This window comes from Dermacentor albipictus, chromosome 8, assembly GCF_038994185.2.
Source record: "Dermacentor albipictus isolate Rhodes 1998 colony chromosome 8, USDA_Dalb.pri_finalv2, whole genome shotgun sequence".
In the NCBI taxonomy this organism is placed as follows: Eukaryota; Metazoa; Arthropoda; class Arachnida; order Ixodida; family Ixodidae; genus Dermacentor; species Dermacentor albipictus.
Genome location: NC_091828.1, coordinates 49,729,287 through 49,746,179, shown reverse-complemented (window position 1 = coordinate 49,746,179; position 16,893 = coordinate 49,729,287). Strand labels below are relative to the sequence as shown.

At 45.2% G+C, this 16,893-nt stretch overlaps 1 protein-coding gene across 1 annotated transcript in view; it reads right to left on the bottom strand.

Moving 5' to 3' along the window:
* Positions 1-12,964, bottom strand: part of LOC139049242 (zinc finger protein 271-like) — a 127,535-nt gene extending 114,571 nt beyond the window's left edge. The window contains exons 1-2 of the mRNA XM_070524614.1: positions 12,703-12,964; positions 7,334-7,540 (exon numbers count right to left, since the gene is read on the bottom strand). Of these exons, the coding sequence (XP_070380715.1) occupies positions 7,334-7,526 (193 nt within the window). The 5' untranslated portion in view covers positions 7,527-7,540; positions 12,703-12,964. The remainder of the gene's footprint in view (positions 1-7,333; positions 7,541-12,702) is intronic.
* Positions 12,965-16,893: the final 3,929 nt, after the last annotated feature.

The window sequence follows — 16,893 nt, the reverse complement described above, 5'->3', positions numbered from 1 at the left end:
CTTGCAAACAAATATGCTGCATTAGAACAGAGAGATAATGATGACATAGAACTAATGAATGAAACCCTAACTGGGTTGACTTCAGAGGCAGCAATTGAAGAGGTAGGCAAGGCACCAAGGCAACCAGTAGGCAAGCTCTCCCAAGTAACAAAAGACCTAATACAGAAATGACAAAAATGAAAGTGTCCAACTCAAGAGAGAGGATAGAGTTTGCGGAACTGTCATAACGGATCAACAAGGCGAAAATAAGGCATATTTGAAACTATAACGTGAGAAAGACTGAAGAAGCCGCAAAAATAGACGCAGCCTGAAACAGGTGAGAAAGAGACTTGGCATAGGACAAACCAAGATGTATTCACTGAAAGATAAGCAGGGTAATATCATCAGCAATCTTGAAGATATAGTAAAAGCAGTGGAAGAATTCTATACTGACCTGTACCATACCCAGAGGGTCAGAATACCTCAATTAGAAACAGTAACGAACAGGATACAGGAACTCCTCCTATAACTAGTGATGAGGTAAGAAGGGCCTTGCAAGACATGAAACAAAAAAGAGCGGCAGGAGGAGATGGAATAATAGTCAATTTAATCAAAGATGGAGGAGACATAATGCTTGAAAAACTGGTGGCTTTTTATATAAAGTGTCTATCGACTGTAAGGGTCCCAGAAAACTGGAAGAATGCAAACATTATACTAGTCCACAAAAAGGGAGACGTTAAAGGATTGAAAAATTATAGGCCCAATATCTTGCTCCCAGTATTATATAAAATATTTACCAAAATATTCTCCAATAGAATAAGGGCAACATTGGACTTTAGTCAACTAAGGGAACAGGCTGGCCTCAGGAAGGGATACTCTACAATGGATCACATTCATGTCATCAATCAGGTTATCGAGAAATCCGCAGAGTACAGTAAGCCTCTCTATATGGCTTTCATAGATTACAGAAAGGCATTTGACTCAGTAGAGATACCAGCAGTCATAGCGGCATTATGTAATCAAGGTGTACAGAACGCTTACGTAAATACCTTTTAAGACATCTACAAAGTTTCTACAGCTACATTAATTCCACACAGGAAAAGAAGGTAGATACCTGTAAAGAAAGGGGTCAGACAGGGAGACACAATCTTTCCAATGCTATTCACTACGTGCCTAGAAGAAGTAGAATTCAAGCTATTAAATTGGGAAGGCTTAGGAGTAAAGATCGACAGCAAATATCTCAGCAACCTTCCGTTTGCCAATGACATTGTTTTATTCAGCAAAAATGCAGATGAGTTACAACAAATGATTGAGGCCCTTAACGGAGAGAGTGTAAGAGGGGGTTGAAGACTAATATGCGGAAGACAAAGATAATGATAAATAGCCGGGCAAAGATACAAGAGTTCAGGATCGCCAGTCGGCTTCTAGAATCTGTGAAGGAGTATGTTTACCTAGGTCAATTATTCACAGGGAACCCTGATCATGAGAAGGCAACTCACAGAAGAATAAAAATGGGTTGGATCATATACGGCAGACATTGCCAGCTACTGACTGGAAGCTTACCATTATCACCGAAAAGGAAGGTATACAATCAGTGCATATTACCAGTGCTGACATATGCGACAGAAACTTGGAGACTGACAAAGAAGTTTGAGAACAAGTTAAGGACTGCGCAAAGAGCAATGGAACGAAGATTGCTAGGCATAACGTCAACAGACAGAAAGAGAGCTGTTTGGATTAGAGAGCAAGCGGGCACAGACGATATCCTAATTGACTGCAAGAGAAAAAAATAGAGCTGGGCAGGTCATGTAATGCACCGTTTAGATAACCGTTGGACCATTAGGGTTACAGAATGGGTACCAAGAGAAGAAAAACGCAATCGAGGACGACAAAAGCCTAGGTGGAGCGATGAAATTAGGAAATTAGCGGGCGCTACTTGGAATCAGTTGGCGCAGGACAGGGGTCATTGGAGAACGCAGGGAGAGGCCTTCGTCCTGCAGTGGACATAAAACAGGCCGATGATGATGATGATGATGATGGTGTGTGTGCAGGGGCGTAGCCAGGGGGGGGGGTGCTTATGGGGCTTTAGCACCCCCCCCCCCCTGAAATTTTTTCGTGCTGTCCATTCACCGCCGACGAAAGCAACCCCCCGGCGCCGGAAATCATTCTGGATTTTGTCTAGAATGTTTTTTTGATGCTCGAAAAGACATTTAACCGCGAAGATAGTGAACTCGGGCTGGATTTCGCGGCAACGCCCATGCACCGAGAGTCACATAACGCCAAGCAGCCCCATCCGGCCACAAAGTTTCAAGGGCGTTTTGATGGAGTGCGGGCTCGCAGCGGCATCTCGCTGAGGCCACGGAATCTATGGAGCGCATGGATGTCAACTCCGAAAAATTATGGGTATAAATCTCATAAACTCTTGATGTGAAAGGTGCACTGACATTTCCAAAGTTGTGCTTTAGATTTTCAATTGCAGAACTTTGTGGGTTTAATGTTGTTATAAACATTTGACGCCAAAGGTCCATTGACTTTTCTAATGTCTTACATCGGAACACGGGCTGTCAGAGCCAGCCAGAGTGCATACGTTTTTCTCGCATGGCCCCAACCATCGACCAGCGCACTTCGGTGGTCGTTCGGTTTTCTCTGGCCGAGTGGATTTTCGCCTGGCAGAGTTTTGGACACTTTCTGGCTAGCAGACGAGAAAAAGAAACAATGGTCGCTCGCCGCCATCACTGTGGGGACTTGATGGATTGCACTGCGTTCGCTTTTGCAGAACTTCTCCCGAAAGTCTTGTCTCGCCGGTGTAGGTATGGTTGGTTCTCAGTGGACCAAGCGTCTCATGTTTTCTTCGATATTCCTTCCGTAGCCACATTAGGTACCCAAAGCAGGCATTCGACTGTAGCCAACGTACTTTTCTATGCGTTTCTTCATTTCAGTGCCCCCGCCCCACAGAAGGAAAAAAAAACTACATTGTTGCGGCGCAGCGAATTCTCGCATGTAGAACGTTCGATTTTGTTACTTCTTCTTTTGTGGAAAGTAATGAGCCACGGGACGCTTGAGTTGCCAGATACTCTTATTATATTATTGCGATAGCAATTATATGGACACTCCAGGCGCATTCCTGCCATCGCCATCGCCCTCATGTTTCGTATAAAGTCCAAGGGTGATAACATCGTGACCGCGTGTCGCATGTTGTATGTGCGAGTGAAAGCCTAGAGGGGGGTGGGGGGTGGGGGTGGTGGAATGGCTGAGCTGACGATGGTGGCTCAGTCGTATGTGTGCAAAGGAGAAAAGCGGGGAGCAAGCGTGCTGCCTTCGGTCACGCGCGATACATCAGGGGGAGTGGATGGAATTTGGGCGGAATCTAGGATTCTATGAATCTGTGATAGCGCAACATGTTTATTTGCCTTGTTTGACGCATTATATACAGCGATGTTTTCTTAGATACATAGATTTATTGGAGACTTATACGTATATTTAAATATCTTATTGCGAGGTTTCATGTATACGTGCAGTGAACTTTGTTTCCAGTCATACTTTTTGCCCTTTATCAAGCTGTATTTTCCATTTGTATATCCCATTGTATCTTCGCATTTCTAATGCACGAGTGCGAGTCGCAATAATGGTTCGGTTCATTATCTGCGAGGCATGCGCGTAGCAGAGTGGCATCTCTCATTTACACAAGTGGTACGTATGTGTGAGGACAAACGTTCTTTAATGCTCCCATACACTGGGTTGAACATGGTTGCCTGACATAATGGACACCCCAAAAGCTGAACAGCGTGGTGTTGCAAAGTTTTTGACAGCTAAAGATGTTCCCCCAAAAGAAATTAAACGCCGTATGGCTGCCGTGTACATTAAACAATGAATTTCATTGGCCACTGTAAAGCGTGGGAGCAAACGGTTCAAAGAAGAAGGGGAAAGTTCCAAAGACATTCCAAGACCGGGTCAATGCCATCATGCAATCACATCCCGCACAGCTTCAAAGGTTGATGAGCTGATGATACAAGAATGGAGGACAAGCATCGATGAACTAGCAGAGCATGTGAAAATCAGTCACAGCTCAGTTCACGCCATAATTCATGAGCCCCTCGGTTATCGGATCTTGTGTGCGCAATTGATGCCCAAGATTTTGATCCACTGCCAGAAGACGGAGAAGGTTGGCGCTGCTTTGACTAATCTGATCTGGTATCACAATGAGGATGACGATTTCTTGTTTGCTATTGTGATCGGGGACGAACCATGGTGCCACTACTACGAGTCTGAAACACGACAGCAAAGTTTACAGTGGAAACATTCGAATTTACCACGGCCAAAGAATGCAAAGGCCGTCATTTTCACCGGAAAGGTGTTGTTGACTTCTTTTTCGATCGTCAGGGGCCATTACTGATAGAATTTGCTCAATCTCGAGAGGCTATCAATTGTTTTCGATATTGTGAAATGCCAGGACCACTGCGTGTAGCAATGAAGAACAAACTACGTGGAAAATTGACGAACTGGGTCATCTTGTTCCACGACAATGCCCGTCCCCATGTCACTGATGTGGTTAATACAAAACTGGCAAAGTTCAAGTGGGAAACCCTGCAACATCCATCATACAGTTCAGACCTGGCCCTTGCGACTTCCACATTTTGGGGCAACCGAAAAACAGCTCAACGGAACTAGATTCGTGCTGGAAGATGACGTGAAAGAGTCAGTTACAAACTTTTTGAAGCAGCAACCTAAGGAGTTTCTTGAGACGGGAATCACACGACTCGTTAGTCAATGGGACAAATGTCTATATGCTCATGGAGACTACCTTTAAATAAAGTAGCCCGTCTGTCATATATTCACGTTGGCTCACATTCATTTGACTCGCCCTCGTATAGCTTGCAGAACTCCTGCTTTTTAAACGTGCTCTCATTTGTGACTATAATTTTGGTGCAATTACTCAAGATTCACGACCGGTGACAGCTGCTCCTGAGTAATACATTGAAACAAATGACAGCGTCATGGAGATTTTTCACTGGCCATTGCATATATACAAAAATGTAAACACGGTTCTTGAATGACTAAGTTTCATTACCATATTTGTCCTCAACTTGTTCATTTCATGGCCTTTTCATTTTTCATATCAGCGGCATGCGCTGGTTTTCTGGTTTCGAAGTGATATAGTTCTAAAGTTCGTGTGATATTCTCTTTACTTATTAAATATACAAAAACATGGAAGCATTGATATCAGTTACTTTGGGCACAATTTTTGGCACATACGAGAATATTATTTTATGAAAAAATACATTTTACTTGTTTGGATAGTGCGTAGCATTCAAGAATTTGTTTACAGCATTTCTGACAATGGTAATGCAGTTATTATTTATGTATTTGATCCCTCAACAAATTGTTTAAGAGGAAGCTTTAGCTGGAGCCCAATCTGATGCGGCCTATACAAATATATGTAAAACGCAGAAACGCTTTTCTGAGATAATCCTGCTAATCGCCTTTAATGAAATTTGTTGCATTTGAGAGAGAAGGTAAATTATAGTGCCTGGTGGAAATGGAATTTCGATTTACGGCCTGAATTTTGTATAAAATATTTTGAAAAATTTGAAATTTCGAAAAAATAGAAGCACGACGTTTACAAAATAATAGCTATGTACTAAGAACAGATATCTCAGTTCTGCAAACGGCAACTATTAGGAAAGTCAATGCGGACAAATCTGGTGTGCTAATTTGTATCTTGCGTGAATTGGTTACGTTATGTACAAGGGTTCTCCAAAAGTCGTATTTCCAAAACACCAATTTTTTTTAGATTCATGTTTAACATATCTATTTTGCCCTTTGTAGATGTACTATTAGATGGAATTCACAGAATTGTGCTATCGTTTTTCATTGTTGAGTTACTGAGTTTTAAACTTGACAGTTCTGTTTCCTGAAAATTTGCGATTTTGCCCAACTTTTAATAAAGAATTGATCGCCTAAATGAACAATTCCAAACCAACCGTCACCAGAATTTCAGTTTTTCTTTTAAATTCAACAAACATTGTGAAATTTGGTGCAGTTGTTGCAAGGAAAAACGAATTACCCTTTTACATGTATTTAAATAGCAGCACCCGACCTAAAGCTTCGTCTTAAGGAGGAGGCCGAGCTGCAACATGAGCCCCCCCCTAACGAAATTTCTGGCTACGCCACTGTGTGTGTGTGTACGCACCTAACCTCTTTTCCGCCAGCTTCTGTCACTGGGTAGTCCATGACCAAATGGGTAGAGCACCAGGCTGCTGTGCTGAGGCAACTGTAACTGCTGAGGGAGCATGTAACATTGTCTATGTGCTGCTCCTCAACAAACCTTGTTGATGCCAAGCTGGTTCACTGGGTATGTGCCCTTTTTCAATGGCCCTGGGCGGCATCTCGCACTAATCTCCAATTACCCTTGTCATCTGTGTAAAAAGTTCTAGTTGTATCGATAATGCGTTCATGCTTTCAAGAAAGTACTGCAGAATTCATCTCATGCATGCAACATCTCATTACACAAGCTTCAGTGACAACCGACACAACCAGTGACAACACTTGACAAACTCCCGATACAGAAAGGTGTCTCCTGAGCTGTGTGACAATATTTGAAGAGAGACTGGACCATGGAAAAGGTTCACCGAAAACAAGCTATTAGAACACATACCGATACTGTAGAATTCATCAATGTTGCCCGCAATGTACTTATTAATTAGATGCCCTACCCTCTATTCCCTCTCATCTGGAACACCTCTGTAGCAGAGGATGTGGTCGTTAGTCAGCTCTGTATAAGCTTCCTATTTTTCAAACCTCATTACGGTCAATGATATCTCAGCCAATGCCCGATGATGCCTCCAAAAGCCACACAAGTTAGCCTCACGGGAGAGGGTTCACATGTTAAATGTTGCCAGGTTCAATTTGCAGAGGCAGCCTGTACAGATAAAGAAATTCTTAGCACCTTCTCCGGCTTTGCAGGTCTGACTGCCACCTTCTTCAGGGGCTTCATAGACACACTGGGTACATGCTGCTTTTCAATGAACCACTTTGACGCCAACTTGAGTCCCAGGTGTGAGCACTTTTCATATCATTCATCATACAAATAATATAACCAAGAATTGTGCACCAATCATAGCATTGCTCATGACATGAAAGTCGCCAATCATATCTAAAAAATGGATGCACTGCCAACTTTCTTCCTCTTAAACCTTAAATCAGTATGCAGACAAGGCTCGCAAACCTGCTAATTTGTCCTCAGCAGCTGAATGTCACACACACTTTACCAAATGATACCAAGCTACTCGGACTTGGCCATTCACAACGCTCACACAAGCAAGCAAATGTAAGAGAAGTGCCAGTCACTGCCCACCTGAGGTGGAGGTTAACTGCTCCAGAGTCTCCGTAGTCTGCATGCTCCTAGACTCGTTCCATGCTTTGAAGCAGCACCCAACAGACTTGTCAGCTTGAGGCAAGCTGTACTGCATGCCAACCTCGACCTGACCGACGACCTTGGAAGGGGTACAGCATTCCATTTTCGCAGGGACGCTTTCAGCTAGGCTCATCGCATTTGTGAAGCCTGCAGAAAATAATTGGGGTGATTGCAGTCCTGTTATGGTATCGAGAAGAAGTAAATACAACAACAGAATAAATGCAGGGGCACCTTACAATGCATAGCCATGGAATAGAATATAACCCTTTTGGTTCAGTGTTCATAAAAGGCTACAGGTGGTAAACCACATTGTTTACGCTAATGCAAAGCAACCTCTTTTCTGTGAAAGGATTACAACAGTTGAACAGATGTCAGACACTTTTTCGTGCGATATATTCTAAAACTATCAGTGCAGTCCAAATAACGAAAAGTGACTGCAAGATCCTAGGGTCATCACGATCGGCCTATTTATTGTCCACTCTAAGATCCCCATGTCTTGTGCCAGCTGACACCATTCTGTGCTTGCAAAATTTTTATTTGATCACACTACCTAGTTGTCTGCTGTCCACAATGACACATCAGTTCTGCTGGTACCCATTCTGTAACTCTGAAAGACTGTCGGTTAACCACCCCACACATTACATTGCTCGCGAAAATTCTTTTTTAATACAACAGCATTGTTTAGGAATTTCATCCAATTAGGGGTAGCTCCGTGTGTGTGCATGCATGCATGCAAGCAAGCAAGAATGCGTGCATGTAAGCATGCATGCATGTATGTATGTATGTATGTATGTATGTATGTATGTATGTATGTATGCATGCATGCATGCATGCATTCATGCATGCATGTACGTACGTATGTATGTATGTATGTATGTATGTATGTATGTATGTATGTATGTATGTATGCACGTATGTGTGTGTGTGTCCGCACCTAACCTCTTTCCTGAAAACTTTGGCCACTGGGTAGTCTATGGCCAAATGGGGAGAGCACCTGGCTGTTGTGCTAAGGGAACTGTAACTGCTGAGGGAGCGTGTAACATTATCTACGTGCTGATCTTCAACAAACATTTTTGATGCCAAGCTGGTTCACTGGGTATGTGCCACTCTTCAATGGCCCTAGACGGCATCTCCCACTTATCTCCAATTACCCTTGTCTTGTCATCTACTTTTACCCTGACTATGACTAGGTTGGCTAGCCTGTTTCCTCTTAACTAATTATATCTTCATCTCTTCAAATTGAGAACAATCCTGGACCTCGCTAACCTATTTTCACAGCCATTTACCCCACTAACACCTCTACGTCCTGCACTATACAAGGGTCGGCACAGAGTATGAAACCTATTTCCTTCCTTGTTTTCCCATTACAACTTTTCCAGGTTGACTTCCTGTTATTGCGCTTCCGGAAGAAGGTATTCACAATTTGAAGGCAATTTCTTTCTGTGAATTCTACCGACACCTCTCGTCTACAATTTCTACAGTTGATGCCATAGTTGCCAGTCACCCTTTCTGCCACCCATTTGCCCCCTACTTTTGCATTAAAACTGCCCATGGCTACAGTACACCTTGAACATTTGTCATTGCTAATTCAACCTCCTCATAAAACTGTTGTATTTCTCCTTACCACTGGAGGTTGGAGAGTAGGTTTGTACTACGTGTCATTGATATCTGCTACTAAATTTTATTAAGACGATTGTTACCCCTTTAGCGTTACCGTCACATTTTAGGGACAGAGAACAACCAAAGTGGCACAATGCATTGGGCAAACCTGTGCCCAGAAAACCAAGTAACACTCAACACAATGATAGCAGTGAGCACACTCATCGATAGTCGAAATATCATGCGCGGGTCAAGCACATTGGCTTTTATACATGACTCGTAAAAAGTTATAGTTCTATCGCTAATGCCTGCATTATTTTCAGAAAGTACTGCAGAATTCATCTCACGCATACAATCTCATTACACAAGCGTCAGTGACAACAGACACAACCAGTGACAACATTTGAGAAACTTCCGATACAGAGAGATGTCTCTTAAGCTGTGTGACAATATTCTAAGAGAAACTGGACCATGAAAAAGGTTCACAAAAAACAAGCCATTAGAACTCATACCAATACCGATAGAATTTATCAATGTTGCCCGCTATGCACTGAATAATTAGAAGCCCTACCCTCTATTCCCTCTTATCTGGAAGACCTCTGTAGCAGAGGATGTGGCTGTTAGTCAGCTCTGTATAAGCTTCCTATTTTTCAAACCTCATTACGGTCAATGATATCTCAGCCAATGCCCGATGATGCATCCAAAAGCCACACAAGCTAGCCTCACGCGAGAGGGTTCACATGTTAAATGTTGCCAGGTTCTATTTGCAGTGGCCCACCTATACAGATCCAGAGATTCTTAGCACCTTCTCCCGCTTTGCAGGTCTGACTGCCAGCATCTTCAGGTGCTTTGTAGACACACTGGGTACATGCTGCTCTTCCCTGAACTACTTTAATGCCAACTTGAGTCGCAGGTTTAAGCACTTTTCATATTACTCATCATACGAATTATATAACCAAGAATGGTGCACCAATCATAACATTGCTCATGACATGAAAGTCGCCAATCATATCTAAAGAATGGATGCACTGCCAACTTTCTTCCTCTTAAACTTTTGAGAGTAATTTTTGCTCCAATTACACAACACCATCATTGCAGAGGCGTATTCCTGCAGTTGCAACCAAAATTAAGCAAAAAACAGTCTGTCGAATGGCAACAGTTACAGAGCAGATCCTATCCGAGTGCAGCTATCATGCACCTAATAGATTTATACACGACTGACAAGTGCAGACAATGCGAATCTAGAGCTACCCTGGAGCACACCCTATGGTAATGTACGGCTATGATGCAGAATAACGGTGATGCAGCCTCAAACAGCGACAGCCTCCACGTGCGCTGGGAGTCTGTATTTCTCAGCTCGGACCTACAGCACCAACTCTGGGCCATCCAGCGAGCCGAGGAAGCCGACAAGAGCCAACAACCCTTGGCTGAAGCCTAGGCGGGGTCAAGCCCACCAAATCGCAGGACACTCGATAAAGTTATTTGAATGAATGAAAGTGACCCCCAGGGATTTACTGTAGATTCAAAATCTTCAGACTGACCAATTTCGCAGAAAAATTGCTCAACTTTTTCAGAGTGACGATAAAATCACAAACATTTTCTGCAGGCAAACATGTCTTGTTTATTCATGAATACAGATGGGCTTGCATAAAGACTCATCAGAGTATATATATATATATATATACATATATATATATATAGATATATATAGATATATATATATATATATATATATGTGTGTGTGTGTGTGTGTGTGTGTGTGTGTGTGTGTGTGTGTGTGTGTGTGTGTGTGTGTGTGTGTGTGTGTGTGTGTGTGTGTGTGTGTGTGTGTGTGTGTGTGTGGAAATAGATCTTTACAATTTGGCATTTGGGCAGTAGACGACATCAGAGCAATTGCCACTCAACTTGCCAGCAGCACAGCAACCAGCATCCACGCCCATAGCACAACCAAATTGTGTATATGAGTGCATGGAAGAAACCCAGTGGTTTGTCTACCACAAAATCTTTTTCAAGACAAATATCAGAAAGCAAAATATTCAAAACCATTATTAGGAAATCCAGATATTTACACGACACTACATGCGTCGTACGGTGTAGACATGGATTTACTGTAGATTCAAAATCTCCAGACTGATCCATTTTGCAGAAAAGTTAGCTCAACTTTTTCAGAGCGACGATAAAATCACAAAACATTTTCTGCAGGTAAACATGCCTTGTTTACCTGCAAGTTGCTTTTTCAAACACTTTCATTGCCATTAATTTATCATTTCTTTAATTCAATTATTAAGTACAAGTACTTTCCCCTATGTTTTCCTAGGTATCTTTGTTTGTTGGCTCATCATGATACGATTAATAAAAATCAGGCTCCTCAATTGACCCCCTTTGTTCTCGTTTTTATGCTTTGTTGGCATTTTAATTGATCTTTAAAACATGTCCCACGATGCGATATGCAATTGGAGGCAATGACAATGCTGAACCCTCTTGGAGGTTATCAACAATTGTATACAACGGCTCTCAAAACATGTCTCCCTGTGTATTCTGTGTACTACGCAAACAGCAGTGGTGCACGCAAGGTAATGTTTGACATCAACTCACCAGACTCGCATTGAACTAACCATAGAAGAAATCAAAGATTTGTCATCCACATCACTGCCAATTATTTTCAATCACCAAGGTAACACATGAGTTGAGACCTTTGCAGTCAGCAAGAAAGAACAATCTGGGGAACCAAGGGGCTCAAGTTTTTGTTAGTAATGTCCTCTTCATAGCCTTTGGTGGAAGTACGACGCAACAACTCAGAATTGAGCTTCACAGTGGCCGCCACTTCAGTTCATCACCGAGCTCGCAGGAGACGGTGCATAGTTCAGCAGCGCCTGCGTTGAATATCATGCTCACGCATCCACATGATCCAGGAACCTTCCGTGGCACCAATGGAGCCGACGTTGACCACTGGCTGTAGAAGTACAAGCGGTTGAGCAGCCACAACAAACAAGATACCACAGTGACAGGGACGAATGTAATTTTTTACTTGGCAGGAACTGCGCGTGTGGTTTCAAAACTATGAAGAACTCTGTGACTGAAATACCTGCAAGAATATGCTACATATTTTCGGAAAACCACTGGGTCAGAAGGTCGTCGCTACGAAAGAGTTGGCATTACGAGTTCAGACATTCACCGAAGGCTATGTCACCTATATACAATATGGGCTGGCACTCTGCCACACAGAGTCTGAGAAAGTCGGGCATGTCTTAAAAGGTATTGCTGATGATGCCTCCAATTTACTCTTTTGTAAGAACTCTACTTTGGTTAATGACATTATCAGGGAATGCAAGCGTTTTGAGCAGGTGAAAAGTCACCGCATCAGTCATTTGCATGGCTTCCCACCACAGCTGCAACATCCTCTTGTGATGACAACAGGACTCTCCTTCGCCAGCAGCATCCTTCAGAGCAGCTGACAAAGATTGTGCGGAGGAAGTTGGAAGCCATGTGTACTGCAGCTCGTTACCCAGCTGTCGATGATACCTGCACTTCTATGGTTCACACTGTTCAGGCTATTGTGCGTCAAGAACTCGTCAGTGTCGCCTTGCAGTCAGTTTGTACCATCGCCAGTTCCAAGCTATCCGCACGTCCTTCGCTCGTGCATACACAACATCAATGAATCCCTCAAGGCTCTTGCAACATGACAGAGTGATGAACACCGTTTGACAAACCTGTTTGCTTCAGTTATCACCATGTTGGGCAGATCGCCCGATACTGTTGCAACTGCTGGTCATCGATGCCGTTCTTGAACAGGCTTCGTCCAGACAGCGGTTTTTGCTATATCCAGCCGCAAGCCGAGACGAACCTGCATGACACTTGACGGTACAACCACATGGCACAGTCGATCACCGTAGTCGCGCAGTCACCAGTCCCATTTGCCTCAAGGTAGTGACTACAGTGACGGGGCCCGGTAATTTAACATATGCACTACAGTGACGGGGCCCGGCACTTTAACATATACAGTACAGTGACGGGGCCCGGTACTTTAACATAGGTAGTGACTACAGTGACGGGGCCCGGCACTTTAACATTTGTACTACAGTGACGGGGCCCGGTAATTTAACATATGCACTACAGTGACGGGGCCCGGCACTTTAACATATACAGTACAGTGACGGGGCCCGGTACTTTAACATATACACTACAGTAACGGGGCCGGGCGCTTTAACCTCAGCCCTGCAGTCAACACTGTAGCGACGTCAATGGTCGCACTTCTTTCAAACATTCTATGCAAACAACTTCGAGCACTTCACGGCAGGCAGTGAACTTTATTAAGGTCCTGAGGAGCGACTGAGAAACTCCCTGAGGGGGCCGCCGCGAGCCGTTCCGACGTTGGGACGGGCAGGCCGTGCCTGACCGCCTCCTCCCACTCTTCTTCCGTGGTGAGATGACCGTGGTCCCGTAACGAGGGACACCGCCAGAGCATGTGTTCTAAAGTTCAGAATGGATCTCCGCAATCCGGACACCTGCCTCGCACGGACGCGGCGTTAGGTTGCCCCTGTGATCCACCACGGCCGCCGCGAACCGGTCGGACGAACCGTATTGGGCGACGTCGACGAACGCGACCGATCGTGGATCGTCGGCGACGGATCCGAGAAGTGCGGCCGCTCGGGCCCGGCGTGTGCCTACATTGCGTTGCGGGTGCACGTTGCGCGGGAACGGCGAGACCGTGACGGCCTCCCGCGACCACGCGTCGAGCACGCACCGCCTTTCCCTGACGGGTTAAAGTCCAGCGCCTCCAGGATCCGCCTCCCCGCAGGCGAGGAAGCGAGCCTGACAACCTGGACTAACTTCTGTGACCCAACCTCATCGAAGGTGTTGTGGACCCCCAGGTGCATGAGCTTCTCGATGCTGGCGCCTATGGGGATGCCAAGCACTTCACGGACCGCGGTATTTTATTCCAGTACTGTCCACAACACCACGTGAATTTCACGATGTCAGCAACTTCCGTGCAGTAATGGAATACATTGATTGCACACATACGGATCGAACGACCGCAATGGGTACTTGTCCACGAATGTACAATCTTTTGCGTATGCACAACACCTATGATGATTATAATAAAGAAAGAAAGTTCACTCTAATGGAAGGGGAACGGTAAACACGTTAAAAAAGGCACGGCACATGTTCCTGCTTGTGTAGCACCAGATAATGAATATTCTACTGAAATAAGAAAAAGAAGCAGCGGGTAATTGCTCGCTTAGAAGACCGATAAACATGCAGTTCGATGAAATTTGAGAAATAATGATATTGAAGCTTCCAAGACTTTAGAAGAAAAGAAAATTAAGACTGAATCATCGCGACGGCCCATATCACAAGTCGCTGTAGGCGTCGGTGAACAGCTCCGATAGTGCCCATGCAACAATGGTTGCTTGCGTGCTGTCAAATGCTCATATGCTGCGGCATAAAGCTCACGGCACGGTGCGAAAACGTGCTCGGAGCGAAAGCGAAACATTGCGCGAGGACATGCATGCAGACGCGAAGTCGGTCACCGCGAACCCGTGCGATCGCTGCATTGCAGCTTCATTCTGTTATGCTACATTTAGTTACACAGACAGCTATCCTACTATAAGAACATATTTCATATAGTTTTCTCAGCGATTGCTTACGTTTCGCGCAAACCGGTTGGAATCGATTGCGGCGACCGCTCGCAGTGTCCCAGCTTACTGTATGTAGTAGGCAAAGAGATAGCGTTTGTAAACCATGGTTACAGTTATGCATGGTAGGGACGCGCCTGCCACTTATAATTTAACTTCTTAAACACTTCTATCTCTCGTGGCGACAATACCCTCCTCCTCACCCCAAGCTCACTAGGCCTCAGGCACTGACATTCAGACTGTTGCAGACAGAAACCTATCCCAACCTGTTCACGTTACATGCGATATATCCGGAGATTTACACTGATGACGCGTGCCCTGCTTGCGGGGATAGATCAACACTTTCGCACATGCTCTGGGGATGTATCTCTATAGCAAGCCCTGACCGCAGCTCAGCTAGGAGGGAGGCGGCCCTCCGCAACCCACTTCTGGCTGAGCAACGTTGGGCTGTCCAGCAGGCCCACGATGCGGCTGGCAGGCTAGGCCTGTCGGACCCGTCGTGGGAGCGGCCCGCGACGTGCTAATACGCGTTCTGCAGGACTGTAAAATAAAGGTTAATCAATCAATCAATGTAAACCATTCTGTGCTTTCTGTTTGTCCAACATGATTATGTTAAAGGTAAAATACTGCCATTTCGAGAGTACTTGCAAAATTGTTCAGGAGGGCTGCCGCGTAGTATGTTTATTTAACCTTTATTTAACGCCGACGCATGTGAGGCGCTTCCGACAGATGGCGACTCCGTAAGTCGTCCTCGCCCCCAATACCGACATCTTTATTGGCGGCGAGGAGTTACGGAGTCGCCCTCTATCGGAAGCGCCTCGATGCCGTAGTATGAGGGATCACGTGACGCGCTCCTCATAGGTTTTGCTGTCAGCGCTCACTGAAAACACCACGCGCGAGCTCTCCCTGACATTTCTGTAAGTACTTTCGAAACGAGAGAAGTTTCTTACTGTCTAAATAATAATCTTGGGCAAGCTGAAAGCACACAATCGTTTACAGCCGCTATCTCTTTACCGAATACGTACAGTGAACGCCACTGCGCGCGGTCGCCGCGATGAAGTCTCCCGAACCGGTTTCTTGCGTGAAAGGTAGGTAAACGCCGAGAGCAAACAATGTGAAATATGTTCTTATAGTGTTTGTATAACTAAATGGAGCGTAATAGAATGAAGCCTCAATGCAGCGATCGCGCAGATTCGCAGCGACCGACTGCGCGTCTGCATGCTTGTCCGCGCACTGTTTCGCTTTCTCCGCGCGCGCGTTTTCGCACCGTGCCATGAGCTTTAGGCCGCAGAATATGAGCATTTGACAGTATACAGGCAACCATTGTTGCGTGGGCGCTATCAGAGTTGTTCAAAAATAATTTCATTGTAGAGACTTCGACGCCTACGGGGACTGTGATGTGCCGTCGCGACGATGCAATCTTTTTTTTTCTTCTAAATTCTTTGACCTTTCAATACTATTTTTCGAGTTGCGTCGCACTGTATGTTTATTGGCGTTCTCAGCGTGCAATTCCCCGCTGCTCCTTTTTTGTAATCCAGTGCATTAATTCATAACACAAATATGACTATATGCTATGCATTCTTTAAATGTGCTTCTCACCGCTGCCTTTCCACTCCACTGAACTTGGCAGTCTCTATAGTATCGACAAGTTCATAGACCAAACCGTCATGACATTAGTCGGGCAGCGGACTCAGGCGAGCGTCTCAGTGCGCGTTTTGAGAACATCGCAGACCGGGCGCCGTAGCAGAAATCTTCCTCGCGTCTGTGCTTGCTGCATACCCGAGTTGTAGCCGATGACTGCCGGTTTTATGTTTCGCGAGCCAAGCTTCACACAGCTTCTTGTCCTGCGGCTACGTGTGAATAAGGCCGACACCGGACTCCGTCACGTGCGTCCGGCCCTGCGGCACCGAGCAGTAGCCTACCATGTTGCGCGCCTTCAAAGGCAGCCACTACCTATTGTAGTGCTTTCAAGCGTTGTAAAGGAGACACTCGAAGCGGGAAAATTTCGCCACTAAATGAAAACCGCAGCGTACGAGGGAATTTAAACTCGTTTTCAGCTCGCTTCGGCGCGCCCGAAGCAGCCGACGCGGCCGCTATGTCCACGTGATCCCTCCTAGCACGTCACGCCGACGTCGGCGCCAGCTTTTCGTGTAGTGTTGTTAAAGCGACGGGCCCCGTCACCGTAGTGTGGATGTTAAAGTACCGGGCCCCGTCACTGTAGTGCAAATGTTAACGTACCGGGCCCCGTCACTGTAGTGCAGATGT